The sequence below is a fragment of the Ceratotherium simum genome, chromosome 27 (assembly GCF_057802395.1).
Source record: "Ceratotherium simum simum isolate JZ-2026a chromosome 27, ASM5780239v1, whole genome shotgun sequence".
NCBI classification, from domain to species: Eukaryota; Metazoa; Chordata; class Mammalia; order Perissodactyla; family Rhinocerotidae; genus Ceratotherium; species Ceratotherium simum.
In genome coordinates, this window is record NC_141926.1 from 35,198,440 (window position 1) to 35,222,998 (window position 24,559).

A 24,559-nucleotide genomic window follows, 5' to 3' on the forward strand; every position below is an offset into this window, starting at 1 on the left:
CAGGGAAAGATTCGCCCTGAGCTAACATCTGTTACCAATCTTCCTCTTTTTTTTTTTACTCTCCAGAGCTCCTGTGCATGGTTGTATATCCTAGTTGTAAGTCCTTCTACGTGAGCCGCTACCACAGCATGGTGTGTTTGGCTCTCGTGGTTCCACAGATAGGTGGTATGGTTCTGTGACCGGGAAATGAACCCTGGCCTCCGAAGTGGTGAGAGCGCCGAACTTTAACCACTAGGCCATCAGGGCTGGCTCAAGGATCTCCTTATTTCAAGTGAGTGCTGGGGAATCTGAAAACCAACCAGGTTGGCTTCATGACACACAATGTAAAAACCCTGGCTAAAACCAAATCGGGGTGGGGAGAGTTCATCACAAAGGGTTTAAAGCAGACAAGTAACATGAATAGATTTCCAATCTCACAATGATGACTCTGGATATAATGTGAAAATGGACTGGGGTAAAAATGAGAACCAGGACAAACATGAGTTATGAAGGTATGACCATTTCAGGAAAAAAGTAAAAAAGGAAACACATATCAAGGCAGATGGTAGTCAAATTTTTAGAAAATCAAGGATAAAGAGGAAATCCAAGTGACTACCAGGAGAAAAGGTAGATTTCATACAAAGGAATAAGAATCAAGTCATCAGGATTTTGATCAGCAACACTGGATATATGACAAAAACTGCAGCAACGTCTTCAATATGCTGAGAGAAAACAACTTTGAATCTAGACATCTATAATAAGTAAACTTTAAACCTGGACAAAGTGTGGAATATATAAGATCTCAAGCCATCGCTAGAAGAATTTCTACAGGATGTGACACAGGAAAAGAAGGTGTTAACAAGTAAGGTGCAAAAAATGAAAAAATGATTTATGACAAGTTTGAGTTGGCATTTATGCTCTAGATGAGAGGGTATGAATATTAGTGACAAAAAAAATGAGATCATTAAGGGTCCAAGTCCTGAAAAAAAGAAAAAAAACAAGAAAGCACAGATTAAAGAAAAAATTGGTCACTATTAAAAATTATTGAGGCTCTTTTTTAAAGTAAGAAATGCAGGATTTAAGAAAAAGCAAAGAAGAATCTCTGTCAAAGTTCAGCAACCGTGTTGCCCTGCATGTTTTCAGAGTAAAATTTCCTAAAATAGATTCACTACTTTGTTTAGTCTCCTTTGTACATCTGATGTCATCATAAGTCAATACAAGTCAAACCAACCAGTCTCCCAAGTAGAATTGGGTAATTTCTGTTCAGTCTTGCTTGGCTTTATATTCTTTCATTCCCTAACTGACCCTTGACAACCTACTCATTACTCTACATCCATTAACTCCTTCAAGACCAAGCTTAAAATGCATCTCTTCCCATAATTATTCCCTAACTAACTATTCAATTTGTGACCTTTATTCTCCCCCATCTTTCTACTTCCACAAGAATCTCTCTCTAATCCTTGTCCTCAATCCTGTCATCCTCTCTCTTGGGTTCTTTCTTGGTTCCATCAATATTTAGCAAAAAATGAAGAGAACTGCATCACTAACAAATTTTAAAAAAAGAAACAACCACATATTCCATTTACTTATTCTTGCTTTTCTGTCACAAATTTCTCAAAAAATATGAGCTTCTTCCACTCCTCCCTTACCAGCCACGTAATGTTTAATCAACTCATTTCATTTGTTTATGGGGAGCTTACTCCAAGCGGACAATAAGTTCAAAGTGCAGGCATTTTATCTTTTATTTCTTCACATACATCCAGGGAGGACAGTGCAATGCTTCAAGCGCAGAAAACATAAAATTAAATACATGCTAAGGTATTAAGAAAAAATAAGAGCAAAATTTGATGAAGAAATTAATGTGGAGCAAGCTCAAAATAGAAGGAAACACTCCCACCTTCTATCACTTTCTATTTCATCCATCCTCTAGGCAGAGCTCCTCTACAGACTGGAGAATAGACTGCTTTGGAAATTTACACATTTATTTTGTGTTTCCTATCAACATTCTAGAGAGGTTCAGCAAAAAAGAAAAGAAAAATGAATCAATTAATAAGCCTTTATTCTCATCTACAGAGGAAGACTATTTCCTAGTACGTTATTTAGGTTCATTAACATTCATATTGTATTTTGCAAACACAAAGAATGATAATCTCTGTGGTAAGGGAAAGTGCATCTAATTCTAACTATGTATTCTCCCACAAATTAGATGTTTCAGGATCTTACAGGTTGATTAAGTTGAACCAGGTAACAAATGAAGTGAGTAAAGGATTTTCTGTGGGTCATGTAGAAGAAAATCTTTATCACATATAATAATATGTAAAGACATCACAAGGAAGAAAAAAATAAGTTAGACCAAAATCTTATAATCATGGAATATGATAAGAATGTATTAACTCAACTGAGGTCCTAGAATTATAAAACATTCTTCTATCCGATAGATGTTCTTTTCTCTTCTTCCATTTAAAGAAAGGTGTTTAGACGTATGAATTAAAAATGACAAACCTACCAAACTCTTGTTGAAATAAATAACAGAAAAGGAACACAAAACGCATTAACAGAGGACAGAAAAGCAGGCAGCAAGAGACCACAAATTTCAACAAATTTTTGGAATATAGAAAGCAGTTGGATAGGTAAGAAACTAAGTAGACAGGCAAAAATTACAGTCTGGTATTGCAGAGGAAGAACCTGAAGAGAGCTGGTCAGTCTGCCTTACAGAACCCCCGGGAGACTCAGCATCTGGAAGCTTCTAGGAGCATGGAAGGTCAGACGCAGTGTTAGACAAGGGGACTGTAGGGTCTGCAGCAGAGCCTTTTTCCTCGCAGATAAACTTGTATCCCCTCAAAACGCCATCTCTCACCCTCAAACAGGAGATCAGAGTTTATTCTCTGAAAAACAATGAACTAAGAAGTTTCCAGAACCAGAGACAATGAGTACAGCAGATGGCAGAGGTGAATCACACGTATGAACCTAGGGAGATTAAGTGTCCCACTGAAAGGAGGGACACTTGTCCTCTTTCCCTGTCCTTATCCAAGGATGCCAGTAGCCAAGTATAAGTCCTCCACTCCACACCCCTTCGACCCACCTTGTAGGAGACTGGAAGACTCATCTCTGGAAAAAATAAACGATCCCAGAGGAAAACCTTCACTTACTGCCATCAACATAAAGGCTGGCTCACTTTCTGACTATTCAACAGTGAGGCTCACCAGGAACAAAGCCCTGTCCATGTGCACAGAATTTTCAACTGCCTTTTCCTACCACGTTCTAAAGTATGACCATGTAACCATGGACCCCTACACATTTGAAGACAGCCTGCAACATGAAAGACAGACTAAAAGAAACATAGGAAAAGAAACTCTGAAAGAAATACAATACAGAGTGGTGGAATAAAAAGAAAACTTGGGGAAAAAATAAAAGAAAATATCTCTAATAGTCTCAAACAGATAAAAGTATCTTTGGATATTGAACAATGACAGAATTTATGAAAAAGGGAGAGAACAAAACCATGTTATTAGAAATTTTAAAAATATGATTACTAAAATAAAAGCAGTTAGAAGATAAAGTAATTTCTCAAAGGGGAACAGAAAGTCAAAATGATGGGCAACTTGAGAGAAACAGATAAGAAAATATAGGAGATCCAATATCCAAATATTAGAAATTCCTGACACACTGAATAAAGAATGTCGAGAGAAGGAAATGGGCAAACAAAATATTCCAGAAATGAAGGATCTGGTGCCTATGAGATTAATCTTCTTATGCAAATATTCAGATACTAATTTTTCAGCATGCCACATCCCTGCCCAAAACCTCTCAAATGCATCCTTCTACCTAGCAATCCCATTCTAGCTCTCAATAATTAGTTTCACTTTATTTAAACAATCTGACCTCTTACCATCTAAAACACAAAGTCTTTCCACAAATTATCCACAAATTATTCCACAAACTTATTATCTATATCCCTTCTATTCTCAGGGAAGGTCACTTCAATACTGTTTTTCAGCAGCCTGAAAAATGGGGACGATATTCTCTATACAAAAAACCAAAAGCAAATATGGTATAAAATGATTGTTAAGTCTGAGACAAGGCTCAAGTTCTACTTTCTCTTTATCACTTTTTTTTCTTTCTTTTCTTGGTGAACTCTTAGCCTGACCAGCAGTGCAACAAAATAGTTAAGAGCATAGACTTTGCTGTCAGACAAATTCAGGCCTACCATCTACTTAACCTCTCTAAACTTCAGTGTACTCATCTAGGAAATGAAAATATAATAATAATACCTTCTCTCATAGTGTTATCATGAGGATTAAATTAAATATGAATGTGAAATGTCTCTAATTTTTCGTTTGTCTTATCTAAGAAAATTGCAAATAGAGGTATTAAGTTTTGTGCTCCTCTTCTACCAATCAATTGTGTAACATCTAAATATAAATAGAAAAGCAATTTGATGTGCTCTGAACTGAATTGTGCCCCCTCCCCAAATTCATATATTGAAGCCCTAACTCCCAATGTGATGGTATTTGGAGATGGGACATTTGGGAGATAATTAGGTTTGAATGAGTCATAAGGGTGAGACCCTGATGATGAGATTAGTACCATGTGAGGACTTGGCAAGAAGGCAGGCATCCACAAGCCAGGAAAAGGGCTCTCACCAGAACCCAAGCATGCTGGCTTATTTCAGACTTCTAGCCTCCAGAACTGTGAGAAAATTAATTTCTGTTGCTTAAGCCACACAGTGGTATTTTCTTCTGGCAGCTCAAGCTGACTAATACAAGATCCTTTGAAATGTTAAAAGTCTGGTATCAAGAAACCTCTGTTCTGGTCCATTTTGTTACAGATTGGCAAGGAAAAGTTCAAGTACACAAACATCCTAAACACTAAAAAGAAGACAATTCTAATTGCCATTGCTAGTCAGTTGGGTATTGTTGAAATAACTTTCTAGGCCCAAGATGGAGTCGCTCCTGTCCTGGGTACCATGTCAGCAAACCAATACTTAGATAACTTCCATGTCCCTATAAATGCTCCTCTTGACCAGAAACACAGTATATCCATTAAGTCAATCCCCAAATGCCAAGCCAACTCTGGGCCTTCTCAACCCAAACAAGGTTGACGATATGGCCCCAGCCAATCACTTATTTTCTTTTTTTCTCTTCCTTGTTCTTTATTATTTATCCTATAAAAGCCTTCTGCCCTCTGCCTCATTTTGCAGTTCTCCAAATGGAGACTGTCTGCTTCATGAAGTGTTACATAAAGTTTGTTTGTATCACCCAACCCGGCTTCTTTAATCATTTTTTAACAGTATTAATTGGAATGATAAAAGAAGAAAAAATGAGAATCAAAAGAAAAGGAATTCTTCACAGTTTGCCTCCAAACCACCTTTCAGGTTTACTTTCCCTGACCTGTTACTTTTCCTGACCTGAGGTCTTTCCCTGACCTCCTGAGCTACATTTTACTAGTTAGGACAGATCCACTTCCCAGCCAGCTCTCTGCCCCAGGAGGCTGACATATGTGGACCATACTTCCCAGAACTCTGGCTTCTCATTGGGTTTGGCCAAGGTGGAGCCCCAGTCAGAAGTCAGAGAGAGGGGGGGGAGTGCTAGAGATCAGAGTATTTGTTTCCTTCCCTGCAAGGGTACCATGAATTAACTGTGTCCCTCACCAAAGCTCAGTGCTCCTCTCAAGACAGAAAGCATCTCAGTTCATTTGGCCTGCCATAACAAAATACCACAGACTTCTTTTCTCACAGTTCTGAAGTCTGCAAGTCCAAGATCGGGGTGCCAGTACGGTTGGGAGAGCGCCCTCTTCCAGGTCACAGACTTCTTGCTGTATCTTCTCCCTCTGGGTTCTGGTAATTGATCCCTTGTTCCTTGTGGCCTGGGCAACGTAACAATTTGGGTGCTATTCAGGCCTCTCACCCCACCCTCCTTTGAACTCTCACGTGACTCTCTATCAACTTTCAAAACACCCTTTTGGGGAAAAAAAAACCCTCTTCAAACTGAACTATTTCGAGTGTGCCATTTGCTTCCTGTTGGGACTTGGATCAATACACACACTTTTATTCATGCAGTACCCTCAGGTTAAAATAGCCTTTCCCCCTCTATCTCTCTGCTCAACTTCTAAACATGTTACAAAGTGTGCTTGAATGTTGCTGCCCCTCTGTTATTTCTCCTGTTACTATCACAGAATCAATAACCTGTTCGCTCACTTTTTGTTCCAATAGCATTTTATTTTTAAAACACACACACACACACACACACACACACACACACATATATTATAATTCAGTACAAGCGTCACAGATCAAGGGCAGCACCTGACATACAGCAGACACTCAATAATTGTGCTAACGGGGCCGGCCCAGTGGCGCAGTGGTTAAGTGAGCGCGCTCCACTGCGGTGGCCCGGGGTTCGCAGGTTCAGATCCCGGGCGTGCAGTGCTGCACTGGCTGTCAAGCCATGCTGTGGCGGCGTCCCATATAAAGTAAAGGAAGATGGGCACAGATGCTAGCCCAGGGCCAATCTTCCTCAGCAAAAAGAGGAGGATTGGCAACGGATGTTAGCCCAGGGCTAATCTTCCTCACAAAAATAAATAAATAAATAAATAAATAAATAATAATTGTGTTAAATTTCCATGAAACAACTTGAGAAGATTTTTTAATATAATAATGTTTTTAAGGTGTATATTTTAAAATAGTAAACAAAAATACCTTTACATAAATTAGTTTGGCTAGTATCCAGAAAAAAAGTGTTAAAGACTTTTAACACAGTCTTCTATCCTTATATCTTTACAGCTTTGAATGTTTAATTCACCTTATTTTATTTTTAAAATATTTTATGTTTGGTTAGCTTACTTAAAAATATAGAAAAGAGACATTTATATGACCATATAAGTAATTAGTTATCTTCTTCCAAAGTGTTCAATTGAAAAGACCAGTTGTTTTGTAGAGAAAATAAAGCTATTATTTCAATGGCAGGTAACAGTTCTTTTTTGTTAATGGTTACCAGATAATTCATAAGAGAAACATCCTCAAGTGAGTTATAAAGGTCAATCCCTTGTGGAGTGAAATAAATTTTCAAGTTCAATTTAAAATAAGATTTTTAATTACCAAGATAGACTACCTAGGGACAACTTCAGATTGAAAGGCCAAAAACCTCTAGTTGATTTTTTTATAGAGAATTTAATCTCTCCCCCAAAGAAAACCTGGTGCATCATTTCCCCTAAAAGAAAAACTAATTATATCACCTTTTTAACATTATAATAGCACCTAAATATCTCCTCAACATTTGAAACATTTAAACACTACAAGTAGTATTTTGGGCCTAAAATTTCAGTTAATTATCCTCATTGAAATTTTTACAGAATAATAATGAAGAGGGCCGGCCCCGTGGCTTAGCGGTTAAGTGCGCGCGCTCCGCTACTGGCGGCCCAGGTTCAGATCCTGGGCGCGCACCAACACACCGCTTCTCTGGCCGTGCTGAGGCCGCGTCCCACATACAGCCACTAGGAGGATGTGCAGCTATGACACACAACTATCTACTGGGGCTTTGGGGGAAAAATAAAATTAAAAATATATATATAAAAAAAGAATAATAATGAAGAAAGATTACACAACAGTTTACTTGATATTTGTTGAACACTTATTTGCTGTTAAACATAGACTTTAAAAGCCTTTAAAATGCAAACAGGGACTCTTCTTTTATTATCGGATTATCTCATTTTATCCAGGTAAAATAAACTTTCGAAAGAAAGCATAGACTAGTACACAGCATCGTATAAAAAGCGTCTTAGTCCATCTGGGCTGCTATAACAAAATATCACAGACTGGGTGGCTTACAAACAACAGAAACTTATTTCTCACAGTTCTGAAGGATGCGAGTCCAAGATGGGGGTGCCAGCATGGCTGGAAGAGGGCCCTCTTCCAGCTCACAGACTTCTTGCTGTATCTTCACCTGGCAGGAAGGGCTGGGGCTCTCTCTGGAGCCTCTTTTATAAGCGTGCTAATCCTATTCAGAGGGCTCCACCCTCCCAACTTAAGCATCTCCCAAAGTCCCACCTACTAGCACCATCACATCAGGCATTAGAATGTCAACATATGAATTTTGGGGGGACACAAATATTCAGACATAGCAGAAAGTATAAAAGATTTAGGGTTGGATGGGAGACATAAATGCTACCATTATTCCCAGTATAAATCAATAATCATTCATTCCTAGTACTCCACTATTTTTCCCCACGTATAAAAACAATATCAAAATTAATTCATTCATTTTTTCAGGCAAAAAGTAAGTAAAGTGTCAGAGCTCCCAAAATTTTCTAATTCAAGAAGGCAGAAAAAAGTCTGCAACACTTAAAAAAATTAGTAAGTTTAGTTCTTTAAAAAAATGACCATTAGACCTACAGCGACAATGAAACCAGCGCTATTACAGATGCCTTGCCTCAGTTTCCATAAAATCAGGCCTTATAAACCATAGAAGAATCAAGCTATTTGATTTATTCTTTCAAAGATTGGACCTAAAAATGCTTTAACATTCAATAACTCTTTCTTGAGTGCCTACTCTGTGCCAGGCACTGTTCTAAGAATTGAGAATATACAGTATTAGCAAACAAAACAGCAAAGGCCCCTGTTCTCGTGGAGCTTATACCGACTTAGAAAAGGGATTATTTACATTAAATTTAAATCCCTCTTATTGTATACTGTAGCTACTTTTTCTCTTTTTCACTGCAGATTAAAAAGAATCTTGGCTGCTATCCCATGTTAAAATGTCTCTTTACTCCAGACAGCATGCTATTCTGGTAACTATATTATGTGTGGCAATATTTCAGCAATTTTCAGATACACTTATAATTTCATTATTTGCAAAAAACAAAACAAAACGGCAAAGCAAACATATGATGCATTTTGATTTTAAACATACCTTAAGTAACTCTAAGTTAATATTGTTAAATAATAAATGCTAATAAACATAATAATTCAGTCATAGGATTTATTATCATAAATGCTATGAATGCTATTGCAGGTCTAAGGAAAGGAAAGAGATACAAGGGACATAGAAATATTACATAATTATATGAGATGGGCTAAAATCCAGTGAATGTTAAACAATTTAGATAGCTTCTTATACAATCAAAGCCTGAAATCTGGAATCCAGACTTTGGGACCCACCCCTCAATCTTCCCTTGAGGAGACAGGAGAAGCTGGCTGTGTTGGCTGTGCAGACCCTGAACGCAGAACCACATGGTCAGCCAAAGCAGAGGGAGTGGGGGGATGCTCAGCCTGCCTCTGACAGGCAGCCCCTAGGCTAACCCAGGTGGCCTTAACACAGGAGAACAGCAGAAACAAGAGCCCCATATCACAGACCAGAAAGAGGATAACCAGAAAAATCACATCCCCAAATTGCAGGGGACTCCCATGCACACAGTATCGCCTCCCATTTATGTGGCTCCTCACAAAATCAATTCTATCAAGACTCTATCTCTACAGGTAAAAATTCTCTCTGCATTTGCTGATTTGAAGACAGGTTTCATTTTTCTATTAAACTTTCTGTTTTCTAGATAAACTTCTGTAATACTCAATTGCTCCTTATATAAAATTTCCAAAGGTGATGATAATACAACTAATAAGTTTGGTATCTTACCAACCAAAAAGTTCTAATTTAACACATTTTAAATTTTCCTCTATTTGGACATTTAGACTGTCTCTCCCACAGTTATAACGCATCAGTTTACATTCTAATATTTTAAATCAAACTTTGCAAACAGGATAAAAAGAAAAAAAGTTCAAATAAAAACAGGAGAGAAGAAAGTACCTTTAATTTGGATCCATGTGGTACTAGAAGGGATTTATCCTGCTTTGGTGGGATATACAGATCCCATTTTCCATAATCCAGTTTTTTATATGGGTACGAAAATGGATTCCAATCATCTAAAAAAATAAAATAGATCAGTTAACAATAGCATGATAGGACTAATATTTAATGAATTTCAAGCAAAGCATAATATGCTGCCTACTAGTACAAAATCAAATTGTCTAAAATATATTGTTTTCTAAGGTGTTAATCAAAACACTCTCCTAGCCATTTAGATAAAGCAGGTTATTCTTAATCTGTTTTTAAAAAAAGTATTTCAAAGTTTGTCCTTTGCCCCTTAAAATTAAAGATCACAACATTTTCAATTGTACTTTCAACTCTAATACTTCTATCAATAAATAGAATGTAAAAGAAAATGATGGGACCTTTTTTAAAGAAACACCATGAACAAAGACAACATGAAAAAATAGAAATGCATTGTAGGCTATTAGATAAGATACATGTCATGGTAGAAAAAATGATAAAAAAAATAATTAAAATCATATTGTATTTACACAAATTCATAAGCATGTAACAGAATTGAGTTAAAATCTAAAGAAATGCCTCAAGCAAGAAAGGGAAAAGGTTATAAATTATAGGGGGCAAAGGAAAGGAGGATTGTAGATCCTAGAAGAAAGCCAAAATGAACAACAGACCCATGCACACATAGACACTTAACATATATCAGCAGTGGCATTACAAATCACTGAGTAAAGGACACACTGTTTAATAAGTAGTGCTAGGACATTTAGTTATTCTTATGGAAAAAACGAAATGGATCTCTACTTAATAATATGCCCAAGAATCACTTGAATATAGGTTAATGTTTAAATATGATAGGCAAAACTGTAAAATGTTCAGAAGGAAATATATTTATAATCTTGGGTTTAAAAAGTGTTTTTTAGACAAGATACAAAAAAACTTTCACAAAACATTAAGAAAAAGTCTGATAAATTTGACCGCTAAAATTATAACCTTATCTTCATAGATGGATGGATAGACAGACAGAATGACAAGACAAGCTACCAAATGGGAGAATATATTTGTAATGAATATACCAAGAGAGAGCATCCAAATATATGAGGAACATCTATAAGCCAATGAGAAAAAGAAAACAAACCAATAGAAAAATGGACAAAGATCATCAGAGGAGGACACATGAATGGCCACTAAACTTAGCTCAGGCTCACTCATAATTAGGGAAACACAAATTAACACAACGATGAGATGCCATTTCCCACACATTGGATAAGCAAAAATTAAAAGTTTGAAAATATCAAGTAGTCAGCAAGGACATACAATAACACTGCAGCTGAGGGTATAAATTGGTGGAACAACTTGGGATTATATAGCAAAGCTGCATTAGCTCTAAGGCCCAACAATTCTACTCCTAGGTAATAACCTAGAGAAATTCTCACAAATGTGCACAAGAAAGCATTCAAAAATGTTCACTGAGGGCCGGCACCGTGGCTTAGTGGTTAAGTGTGCGCGCTCCACTACTGGTGGCCCGGGTTCGGATCCCGGACGCGCACCGACGCACCACTTCTCCAGCCATGCTGAGGCTGTGTCCCACATACAGCAACTAGAAGGATGTGCAACTATGACATACAACTATCCACTGGGGCTTTGGGGAAAAAAAAGGAGGAGGATTGGCAATAGATGTTAGCTCAGAGCCGGTCTTCCTCAGCAAAAAAAAAAAGAGGAGGATTAGCACAGATGTTAGCTCAGGGCTGATCTTCCTCAAAAAAGAAAAAAATGTTGATTGAGGGGCCAGCCCAGTGGCATAGCAGTTAAGTTCACACACTCTGCTTCAGTGGCCCGAGGTTCGCAGGTTCAGATCCCCAGTGCAGACCTACGCCCCACTTATCAAGCCATGCTGTGGCAGGTGTCATACATATAAAGTAGAGGAAGATGGGCAGAGTGTTAGCCCAGGGCCAATCTTCCTCACCAAAAAAAAAAAAAAATTTCATTGAAGAATTGTTTGCAATAGCAAAAAATGGAAGCTATCAAAATTTAAATCAGCTACAAAGTGGGTAAATACATTGTCAATAATTAACAACAGGATGTTATAGAATGATATAAACTGAATGGATTAGAGCAAATAAATCAACACACACAAATAGCTAAAACATGAAAGTTAATTTCAAAAGGGTATAGAAGAATAGCATTTATAGCAAGCTCAAGAAATAAGCAAAATAGCTTTATATAATATTTATGGATACATATGTATGTAGTAAAAATATCAAAAGAGAAATGAGAATGTTAAACATCAAATTCTATGGGTGATTTACCCAGGGTAGAAGAAAGGGAACACAGGGAGCTTCAATAATATCTGTAATATTTTATTTCTTAAGGTAGGTCATATACACAGAGATGCTTATTACATTATTCCCTATTCATTTATGCCTAAAATATTTCACAGTTCTAAAAAAAATTAAGCAGCCCTGTGATGCTATGCACTGCAATGCTGTGACATTAGATGCTCAACCGAAGAGATAACAGAAGCATCAGGAAGCTCACTTTAGGCCATGATTTCCTTCTTTACACACCAACTCTTTCACCCATCAGCTCTAAGGATCGTCACTCCCAACCAGTCTGAACACTGGGGGTAAGAAACAACATTTAATTAAAGATCCTTCTAAACATTTCCCTGCTCCCCATCACAAGGACGATCTGAAAGGAGCCTGCAGCTCCACAGGCTCTGTGTTGCTATACTCTCTGGCTCCTGGAACCCCAAATACATCTCACCTATAAATGGTATGACATTCCTTTTCCAAAGAAAAGAATTTTAGAGTATAATTAGAGAGAAAAAAAGCTTGAAATATGAATATGTGGGTACTGTAACACTTTATACATTTACTGAATGTCTTTGTTTTTTTTCTTCTTTCGTGAGGAAGATCAGCCCTGAGCTAACATCCATGCTAATCCTCCTCTTTTTGCTGAGGAAGACCGGCTCTGAGCTAACATCTATTGCCAATCTTTCTCCTTTTTTTTCCCCCAAAGCCCCAGTAGATAGTTGTATGTCATAGTTGCACATCCTTCTAGTTGCTGTATGTGGGACGCGGCCTCAGCATGGCTGGAGAAGCGGTGCGTCGGTGCGTGCCCGGGATCCGAACCTGGGCCGCCAGTAGCGGAGTGCGCGCACTTAACCTCTAAGCCACGGGGCGGGCCCCCTGAATTTCTTTTTAAGCTTATCACTTAAGACAATTAAGCTTAAGACAAGCAGCAGATCTTTTCCTGGTTAGTTAGATCTGAAAATAAAGGGTACAGCTCATTAGTTCATTCATTCATTCATTAAATACATACTGAGTGCTTAATGCAGGCCCTGCTCAATGCTAAACTCAAAATTAGTGTTCAGAATGACAGTCATATCTCCTCAAGAAAAGGTTAAATAGAGTAACAGTACACCAAAATGAACAATAAAATTTATAATGCAGGATCCACTGAAAACTCAACTATAAATAGGATGTTGTTACTTTGAAACTTCAATTATATGGGAAATTTACATATGCAGATTTATTAAAAAAACTGTTTTCAGTAATATGAAAATCACGTGTTTTTGAATATTAGTTTTTGAATACCAATTGAACTAGCTCTTCAGCTCGCAGTCACTTAAGTTTTAAGATCTATTTAAACAAGTATTAATATTTTTATAAAGAAAAAATACTTTTACTGAATCATATTTTCCTTTTATATCTTAGAGATCTAAATCTCCTAATGCATATGTTGATTATTTGTAGTAATTCTACACTGTGAAAAAATATATTTTCTATCATCTTTAAGAGTTTCATTTTACTAGCACACCTCCACCTCGTGGAAACTCAGGTGTTGACTTTCACTACAGGTACATTTTTCTTGCCAAACACCAACCTTCAAAGAAAGATTTAGAACATCTTCACGTATGCCCCCAAAGAAAATGCAGTCCACCAACCATCGTAAGGAATGTAGAATATACTAAAGAGTTCATGTGGGAGAGAGAGAGGAAGCTTTATAAGGCATACATGCATGAAACTTGAGATTTTTTCATTAGACAGTTCTCTCCCCACGTAAATCCCTCTTCAGCCACACGACCACCAGTCTTTCATCTCCTTGAATCTTTCTCCAATCTCTGCTCAGCCCTAAATTTTCCTCACTCTTCTGACTTTATTAAATAGTGTTCCTTCTTTTTATTCAAAACATTCACTGACACCAACCAAAATACCTACCTCTACTGTATTGCAGGCATATGAAAATTTTTTTCCAATAAAACTAGTTTCTCCCTAAAATGGGTTTCCCAAAATAGCTAATAAGAACATAAGCTTTTCTCCATAGGGTACACATATCTAAGGCCCAGAACAGAATAATCAAAAAAATCATTGGATTTGAACCTGTTCTTATAAACTTAACGTTAAACACTTAGTTAAGAAAGAAGGAACTATCATTAAGGTATATATATATAGGTATGATTGCAGAAACCAATTGTGGAAGTATACAATTAAAAATAAACAAAAATTAAATGTCAAATGATTGGTTTAAAAATATAAATTAAAAATGAATTTTTTGTTTTTAAATAAAATTTGCTTTAGAAAAACACAGAAGGCAAAATAATAAAAGTTGAAAGACAAATTTTAGGGAAATTTATGTCTTGTGAAATAAGTCATGAGGCTATTCCTAAATATAACTGAAAATAAAGTAATAATAACAAAAACAAGAATAATAATGATCAATAGTTCTAAGCCATATCAGAATATATCTAAAGAGAACACTTTTAGAACTAGATGACTCAAACTTTTTTCATTTTAATCTTGTATGACTTATTTTCTAAGTACACAAAACAGAATTAATTTTAATTAAGTACTTAATGCAAATAGTTTGTATCCCTATATAGGCCTCAGGATAGGACCAAAATATCCCATCACCACATGTGACAATTATTTGCTTCTCTATCAAGCACAGAACTATACATTGAGAGTTCTGTAGTTCAGTGGGTCTCAAACTTCAGCTCACACCACAATCACCTGGACTTATTAAAGCAGATTGCTGTGCCCCACCCTCAGAGTTTTTGATTCAGTAGGTCTGAAGTGTGGCCTAATAATTTGCATTTCTAACAAGTTCACAGGTGATGCTGATACTACTGGCCTGGGCACCACACTTTAGAAACAACTGCCTGATTCAATTGTTGTGTTCAGGTGTTCTCTACTCTTAGCTTTGTGAGTGATTTTCTAGATTAAATTAAATTTATAGACTACCATATAATGTTCTAAATCAATAGGTGAAGGAAATTCTGAAATGGAACATATAATAATACTTCAAGGCAAATATTACATGAAATTCAGGATTTAGGATTTGAGAATAAATAGGGTTGTAAAGCCCAGAAGGATGACTAATGAGATAAAGATTATAGAACACATCTGAGATATTAAAGAATTTGAATGTATTAATGCAACAGAACAAAAACTGACAATTTGAACATGAAGACCATTACTCAATATACCGTTTTTAACGTCTATAGATAATGTTTTCTAGAATATTCTCACCAAGAGATAGCTTGATTAAAACGTATAGGTCACTGATCATAAAATAAAAATTTGAAGGCTTTTTCCTAGAAAAGTAATAGTAAAGTTTTTAAATGTTAACATACGAACTCATCTTCCTTTCTATGCCTCATTTACTACCATAACCTAGACATTGCTAGGTTCGAGGGTTAAGAACCCCCAAAACAATGTGTGTTTATTATTCTGGTTTTGGTAAAATTTTAAGAATATGTTTCCTGCTTGCATAAATTATTTTATTATAACATTTTCTACGACATTTGATGTTGATCAAGTTAGGATAACATTACACATTTTTAAAGCAAACATTTTAATAGGTATTTTATTATTAACAGGCTCAAATTCATCATCCTATTTGATACTGCAAAAGATGCTATTTGTCCATAGACTCAAAACCAGCAGACAAAATTTAAATCGAGAAATAGAAAAAAAAACGATGTGTGATGCACAGTTTAATATGAACTACAAACACACATTCGGCACAGGCGATCAAACATTAACTAACGTCACTGCATCAGGCGCACAAACTCTAGATTTATCTCAAACCCAACAACCTTTCTTTTTCTAATGTAATAATCCTCACATAAAAATCTTAAATGTCAGCCTCCTTCAAATATTTCAAAACTCTTTAACCCACAGTAAAGTATTTCTCTTCATCAGCACTTAGCTGCAGAATTTTTTGAGTTTAATATAAATTTTCCCCATGCATGGTTGGAATGGTTCCATCTTACCGTGCAGAGCCTTACACTTTTGATGCAGATGCCAATGTACTGAAGAACATGGTCCACACTTGGGCCAACTCCTGCCACATGCAAGCCTCACCAAGCAGTGAGGGAAGATTCCAGATGAACGCAGCAGGCAGGGTTAACATAGGCAGTACTGGCCCGTACAGCAGATTTCAGTCACTTCACATCTGAGTGGATGTCACTTATGTCATCATAACAGTTGTTAAACATTTGGAATATCACCTCCTTAAAGCAAATCAACACCCTTCCCCATCATAAAATGTTATTTAATTTTTTCAAGGTTTTGTGGTTTTTCTTGGAAACTGTATCATTTTGTTATTAAGGAATCCACTTCTACGACTGTCGTGAAGCCCAGGCTGGGTTAACAGCGATGAGTTCTGGAGGTAACTACACCCACTCTGGACTTTCAGGTTATAACGACTGTCCTCTCTGTACCTCAACCGAAAACCCAGACCTATGAGGCTTCCATCCCTGTCCTCCTATTCCTGGAAGATGCCAAAGCCAACTATGTAGGAGGATTTTCCAGAGAAGACAACTTGGTCTTCCCAGAAGACAAATCCTCTACTTTGCTTTATGAGGCAGATAGCAACCCCGAACCACAGACAGGTTGGGACCTGCGCAAGCCTCAATTGTTTCAAGGTTTTTATCATGCAGCGTTTACACAGATTTATAATGCAAAGTCGGCTTGTCAAGATGGAAGGTGGGGACTTCTACCATGTCAAGGAAGCCTCCGTTCTATTCCCGAAAAATCAAGGTCCAGAACTGGAACTTCCTATGACCTTGCCCTTATCCAGGATTACGGGAGAACGACACATTCTTTGGGCATGGAGGACAGTAGTCTTTCTGACATACACTCCTGTGCTTGTCGATCTCCACCTCTTGTTCCCCTCCAGATAATTCTTCCCCTCAGTTGGGTACCTGAGAATCATCTTTCTTCAATTTCTGCTGGCAGCTGCTACCCTGGGAACGCCCTTAAGGCCTCCAGCATTATTTCTTAGGGGAAACTGCTCTTAATATACATTAGGTTAGTTGTGCTTTTCAAGAACAAAATCTAGAGTATGGCAGAGTGCCACTAACTTCAGAACCAATGGGACACTAATATCTCATTATTTTAAAGAACAATGGTGCTTAATCTTGTGATAAATAGCTTTCTGGAAAGGGAACAGATCAAATACTATAGAGCTTCACTTATTAAACTGTTCTTTTTAAGGCATGCACAGAAGAAAACGGCTCCATGATCAAAAACAGTGTGGCAAATATGACTTCAAATAGAATTAACTGTGTTTCTCTCTTTTTTTTTTTTTTGTGAGGAAAATTAGCCCTGAGCTAACATTTGTTGCCAATCCTCCTCTTTGTGCTGAGGAAGATTGGCCCTGGGCTAACATCTGTGCCCATCTTCCTCTACCTTATATGGGACACCACCATAGCATGGCTTGACAAGTGGTGCATTGGTCCACACCCTGGACCCGAACCTACGAACCCCAGGCCACCGAAGCAGAGCACATGAACTTAGCCACTATGCCACCGGACCGGCCCCAACTGTGTTTCTTTATTACAGGAATAGTATTTATATTATGATACTTCTTATGAAAGAAAGGGTGTGATAAATGAATAAATGTAGTTTCTTGTGATTTCAAAAACCATGAAAACATAACCCAAAAAATGAACAGAAACAAGTATATGTGGAGGGAGAACACAGATTGTAGTCTTCTAGGATTGTACCTTGTTATATCATGACTATAGAACCAGGTAAACAATTTGCAAAACTAGAAAATTTAATAAGTTAAAAAGGAGGAAAAACAAGAAAACAAAATCCCTTAAAACGGAAACAAACTGAGGGGCTGGCCCCGTGACTTAGCGGTTAAGGGCTCGCGCTCCACTACTGGCTGCCCGGGTTGGGATCCCAGGTGTGCACTGACACACCGCTTCTCCGGCCATGCTGAGGCCGCGTCCCACGTACAGCAACTAGAAGGATGTGCAACTATGACATACAACTATCTACTGGGGCTTTGGGGGAAAAAAAAGGAGGAGGATTAGCACGGATGTTAGCTCAGGGCTGATCTTCCTCACAAAAAAAACAAAAAAACTGGCAGATTGTTAAAAAAAAAAAAAAAAAACAGAAACAAACTTAAATAAACGAACTTATGTGATGGATGGTATTTGGAGGTGGGGCCTTTGGGAGGTCATTAAGTCATGAGGGTAGAGCCCTCATGAGTGGGGTTAATGTCCTTATTAAAAAAGACCCCAAAGAGATCCCTGCTCCCTTCCACCATGTGAGGACACAGAGAAAAGACTGCCATCTGTGAACCAGGAAGAGGGTCCTCACCAGACACCGAATCTGCAGGCACCTTGATCTTGGACTTCCCAGCCTCCAGAACTGTGAGAAATGAATTTCTGTCATTTATAAGCCACCCAGTCTACGGTATTCTGTTATAGCAGCCCAAACAGACTAAGACAAAGATCTTCTCTAGTTTTCCATATACTAAGAAATTTTCCTAATAAAAATTTAAAAACTAATGTTATGAAGTCTCTGTGCACAAATACTTACACAAATCTCTTTCTTTGTTATCAATTATAAAAAGTGATCTTATCAAGAAAAAGATATGATTTTTATTTATTTATGGTTCTAAATACAGATTAACAAACTACTTTCTGGATAGGCAGTTACAGTTCATACTCCCACCAACAGCATATGAGAATGCTCAACTAACCATATCCTCATCAACATTGGGGATTATCATTTTAATAACAAGGCATGCATGCCTTGCTCAACCAGGATTCACTAAGAGAATTAAGCCCTAATGCCCTAAGGATCCATCATATACAATAAATTAACTTCTCTTCAATGCATCTAGCACAGTATTCACTATGTACCACACTTGGGGGAATTAAGAAAAAAGGCATCCAAATCATTTTCAGTGTTCTGTGGATCAGATGCAAAACCAGCATGAGAAAAGTTGCCTCTCATTATTGTGTTAGGTATAATAGAAAGCTTTTGATATGCAGAGTTTTCATTTCTCTTCAAAACAGACTATAATTATAACTTTTGATTATTTTCTTTAATCCTATTGTTATCTGGGAGGAATTGGGTGGTGGATATATATTTTGTTTTAAACTTTTTCATTTATTTCTAGTTTTACTGAAATGAATTTAACAATGTAGTGGACTTCATGGCCTAATACAGTTGGTAATCAATCCAGTTATTTATTTAGCAATCTATTTATTTCTAGCAGTATAAACCATTTAATTATCTCAAAATAGATTTTATGGAAAACTCCAGCAGAGAAACTATATAAAACACGTAAATGCAGAGTTGCTTTGCCTGAAGTGCCCCACCTACTTGGGCCTCCTCCTCACTTCTGACCCTCCCTTTCAGAGCCTACCACTCAAAACTCAGTTCTAGAAAGTGCTCCAATGTATGATCTATCTTTGTAGATATTCCACAGAGCCTTGAAAATATGTAATTTCACTTGTTTCAGATTCTCCATTTATTTTTAGTTTCCTTGATCAATTACAAGTTAAGAGAATATTAAATTCTATCACGACAATTGGGTCTGCAAATTTATCCAACTTCTAACAATTCTTGCCATCTATACTTGACCAAAAATAAATATTATTTGGGACCTAAGGATAAAGGCATTTATCTTTGCTGTGACTTATACTATTGATCTCTACACCATTTTACCTGGATTTGTTTTTGGTCTGGATTTGACCATCCTTTTATTATACAATATTTCAGTGACAGTAAAGCAGAAGAAAATTAATGGTTAAAGCTCAGAAGAGATATATTATTTGCTTAGAAAGAACATAGAAAAGGACAAAGTAGAAAGGAGAAAGAATGGGAGAGAGGTACTAATGCAACATGGTCGATCATCAGAAGCAGTGACAGCATTCCATGGGCCAAGGTGGCCCTCAATTATGTTTTAACCGCCAGTACACTGAACTGTATCCCTCCATGTCAGCAAACATCTGGAACTGAGTAGGGGGCTCCCTTAGAGCACACACTCCAGCTCACTGTTATACGCCATATCACTTGCGATTGCAACCTCACCCATTTCTGAGTTCCGTGGCTTCAGGACAGAATTGAGTTTAGAAACTCTTCTCCACACCCTAAAATACAATCTTTCATCTGAAGATATTCCACGTGAACCAGCCCCTGGTGTGGGGGCATGTGAGGGGCCTGTGATAATCAGGAAAGCAATTATATAGGTCTCCTTCTACCCTACAGCCACTCATGAAAATACACCAATGAAAGTGAAATAATATTTCTAACATGTCTAGCAATGCAACAGAAATAATCCCATGTGCCCATGGCCAATTGATTTTCAACAAGGGTGACCAAGACCATTCAATGGGGAAAGAATAGTCGTCTCAACAAATAGTGCTAGGACAACTGGATCTCCACATACAAAAGAATAAATTTGGACCTTTATCTCAAAATATATATAAAAAACTAACTCAAAATGGATCAAAGACTTAAATGCAAGAGCTAAACTATAAAACTCTTAGAGGAAAACACAGGAGTAAGTCTTTGTGACCTCAGTTCTTAAATATGGCACCACAAGTACATGTAACAAAAGAAGAAAAATGATAAATTGGACTTCTTCAAAATTAAAAATTTTATGTGTCAAAGGACACTATCAAGAAAGTGAAAAGACAACCCACAGAATGGGAGAAAATATTTGGAAATCATATATCTGACAAGGGACTTAAGTCTAGAATATACAAAGAACATTTACAACTCAATAATAAAAAGACAAGCAATTTTTAAAAGGAGCAAAGGATCGGAATAGACAATTCTACAAAGAAATTGTAGAAATGGCCAATAAGCACGTGAAAAGATGCTCAACTTCATTAGTCCTTAGGAAAATGCAAATCAAAACCACAATAAGGCACCACTTAATTCATATTAGGATGGCAATAGTCAAAAAGATGGAAAATATTTGTTGGCAAGGATATGGAGTAACTGCAAACCTCATTCAATGCTGGTGGGAATGTAAAACAATGCAGCCACCTTGGAAAACAATCTGGAAGTTCCTCAAAAGCTAAAGATAGAATTACCTTTTGACCCAGCAATTCCACTCCTAGTTATATGCCCAATAGAAATGAAAATACATGTCCATACAAAAACTTGCATATGAATATTCATAGTAGCAGCACTCATAATAGTCAAAAGGTAAAAATAACACAAATGTCTATCAACTAATAAATGGATTAAAAAAAAGTTACATATCCATACAATGGACTATTACTTGGCCATAAAAAGGGATAAAATACTGAGATATGATACAACATGGATGAACCTTGAAAACTTTATGTTAAGTGAAAGAAGCCAGTCAAAAAAGACCACATATTTTGTAATTCCATTTATATGAAATATCCAGGATAGGCAAATTTATAGAGACAGAAAGTACATAAGTGGTTGCCTAGGGCTAGAGGAGGAATGAGAAGATCATGGAATGATAGCTAAAAGGTACAGGGTTTCTTTTGGGGTGATGAAAATGTTCTAAAATCGACTGTGGTCATGGTTGCACAGCTCTGTTTTCAGTATATTAAAAATCACGGAATTACACTTTACATAGATAAGTTGTACGGTATGTGAATTATATCTCCATTATATCCCAAAGCTGTTAAAAATTTTTACAAAGTCAGGTAGCCTTTTTCTGCTCACTTCTATTAAGTTTTTGCCCCAGACTAGAATCAGGTTCTATCAGAGCTATCATAAAGGCAAAGACCACCTAGGGAGACGTATACAACAATTTAATGCTGAGAAGATAACCTGGTCAATAAGTAGAATGAAGAGTCAAGTTGGATAGCCGAAGACTTCTTGAAAGAGAAAATGATTAAAGGTCTCAAGGCTTTGCAAAGCTATAACAATGCGACCACATTAGAAGCTGGGGAAAAAACAGGCTTTTAAGCAAAGAAAACGTCTCTCTCCTCGTCTGGAGCCCCGATCAGCAGTAGCTGTATGAGTGATTATCAACAAAGCAGATCAAGCTGCTGCTGCTGCTGTGAACTTACCACGCACTACAGAAGAGCCGCGGAAGGACAAGAAATCCCAACACTATCAGACGATCCACGCCCTTAAGGGAAAAAAACAGTTTGAGCAGAGGCTTCTCAAAACTAATGATACAGGAATAGAAAGTTTTATTATGATAGAAGTAATAAAAGTCACCACAATAACAAAAACAGGAGGACTTGGTGACACTGATGGCAGCAGCGGTAGTTATGGACTATCTGCAGTGCTTAAATTCAGTATCTTCCTCAATTATCTCAACAGCCCTATCAAGTAGTAGGATGGATTTCATTTGATGGAAGAGGAAACAGGCTCACATGGGGAGAGCAACAAGGGTCAAGACCCACAGCTATTAAGTGACAGAGCCAGGATTTGAATCCATGTCAGTCTGATTCCTGCTTCTGCCTGTGTGTGCGCTTACCCTCCAGGACACATAAACGATCTGGACCCAGTTCAGCATCTACCGACATTAGAAATGCACACAATTCATATTGGGCTCTTGAACAGATTTTGTCTGCACTATCAGTTACAGCTATTCTTCTGGAATCTTATGATTTAGGAAGCAAATTTTGCATGTGGATTTTTTTAATAGAAAAGCCCACTGTATGTGTTTGCAAGCCTCGAAAATGTTAGGCAGGTCTGCGGCGTTAACCAGAGACAGAGCTATGTAAGTCTGTCCAACACAGGGCACCCTGGACCACAGTGCCCGGACAAGTCAGCATTCCCAGCCAAGCAAGTGAAGGAGCATGATTCAGGCTGCTCCCCGAACACTCAACCTTAACTGTCAACAAGCATTTTGTTACTGTTCACAATATGCCTAGCATTAACTTTGCTGTTATGGCCTTATGGAGGATAACCACAAAAGTAAAAGTGAGTGACAGTAAGACAGACAGGGAGAGAAAGACAGAGGAAGAGAGGAAAGAAGAGAGAGAGAGAATAAATACAAATGACTCCTAGAATGGAGCAGCTTCTGGTATGTCCACAGAGAGGTAAACATACATACTCCCTTCTTTGCACTAAAAAACTCTTGTTTTCCACTTGACAGAGAAAACTGGAGCTATTGGGCAAGAACTTCATCAGCTTTCTGCTTTCAAACCTACTAGCCAACACCTGCAGCCATCTTTACCTCCTTCCCTTTAGTCTGTCAGGAAGAAGGTTTTGTTTTTTTTCTCTTGTTCAAGGCTAATTCCTTGATTCCATTCTTTGCTTTTGTTTGTTTTCAATTATTTTCTCATGTTCCGAGGTTTTCAAACATTCTCTCTCTTCAGGCTCTTCACCTTCAGCATTCAAATATGATGGATTGACGTATTCACTAATTATGAAATAACATCAACGATAATGAAGAGAACCTCTCTTTTGATCCAAGTCACCCTCTGGTTCTCCTGCCATTGACAGCCTAATTTCTTGACTACTATCTCTACTTCCTCATATCTCTTCAGCCCGTAAAATGTTTCCGAAATACTCTGGCAAAGATCACCAGCGACCTCCAACTTTCCAATCCCAGCTGTTCTTTTCAGACTTCAATTTATGTAGGCTTTCAGTGGCATTTGAAACTTCTGGTCACTCTTTCTTGGGTGTCAAGAAATGAGTGAGTGACACCTATTTCAGTTGGTTCTCTTAAATCACAATAGTGAAGATGAAGAGGAAAAAGAGAACGGATTTGAAAGCTATTTCAGAGTTAAAATTGATAAGAAGGAGTGTTTGGTTATTAGGGTGACAGACAGTGATAATTTCTTGCTTGGGTGGTTACTAAAACAGAACATAGAGATAGAAGAGGAGACAATTTAAAGGAACTGAAGTGGTCAACACCACCTATTACTGGAGAAATGTCAAGTAAGGAAAAGATATCTAAATTGAGGAGGGGAGGTTAAATGGAGAATGCATGTGCATTAGGGTGTTATTATTTCTTTATTACTATATTTTTTCTTATTGCAAAAGAAATGTGTGTTCAGTGCAGAATAAAAAACAAAAAATATAATCAAAAAGAGACACTAAAGCATTCATAAAAGCATGCTTATAAACTTATGCTAATACCTTAGCATAAAATTTTCTCATTTTTTTACTATCTAGGTATTTAGATGCACATATATGCGTTTCCATAATATGAATTATATATAAAATATATCTATACACACTTTTTTAAATTCAGTTTTGTAACCTTTTCCACATACTACATGGTCAGTCAGCACTACCTCTGTCAGTACATATTCATTTATGACAGTAGCTCCCCAACATGCCTACTTTTAAAAGTTAGAAATCAGTAGACTCCACACCAGATCCTTGAATCAGATCCAAGAGTGGATCTGTACTTTTATAAAGCTCCCTAATTTTTTGCACATGCAGATTTGGTAACCAATGATCTACATACCATTCTAGAAATCTGACAGAGAATTAAGGGAGAGATTTTCTTTAGTTTTCTGATATGTTTAAGGAAGGAAAGATGTGAGCAAC

At 37.3% G+C, this 24,559-nt stretch overlaps 1 protein-coding gene across 1 annotated transcript in view; it reads right to left on the minus strand.

The window, feature by feature from the left end:
• Positions 1-24,559, minus strand: part of GBE1 (1,4-alpha-glucan branching enzyme 1) — a 266,110-nt gene that overhangs the window by 163,975 nt on the left and 77,576 nt on the right. Inside the window, exon 3 of the mRNA XM_087418209.1 lies at positions 9,777-9,892. Coding sequence (XP_087274335.1) covers positions 9,777-9,892 — 116 coding nt within the window. The remainder of the gene's footprint in view (positions 1-9,776; positions 9,893-24,559) is intronic.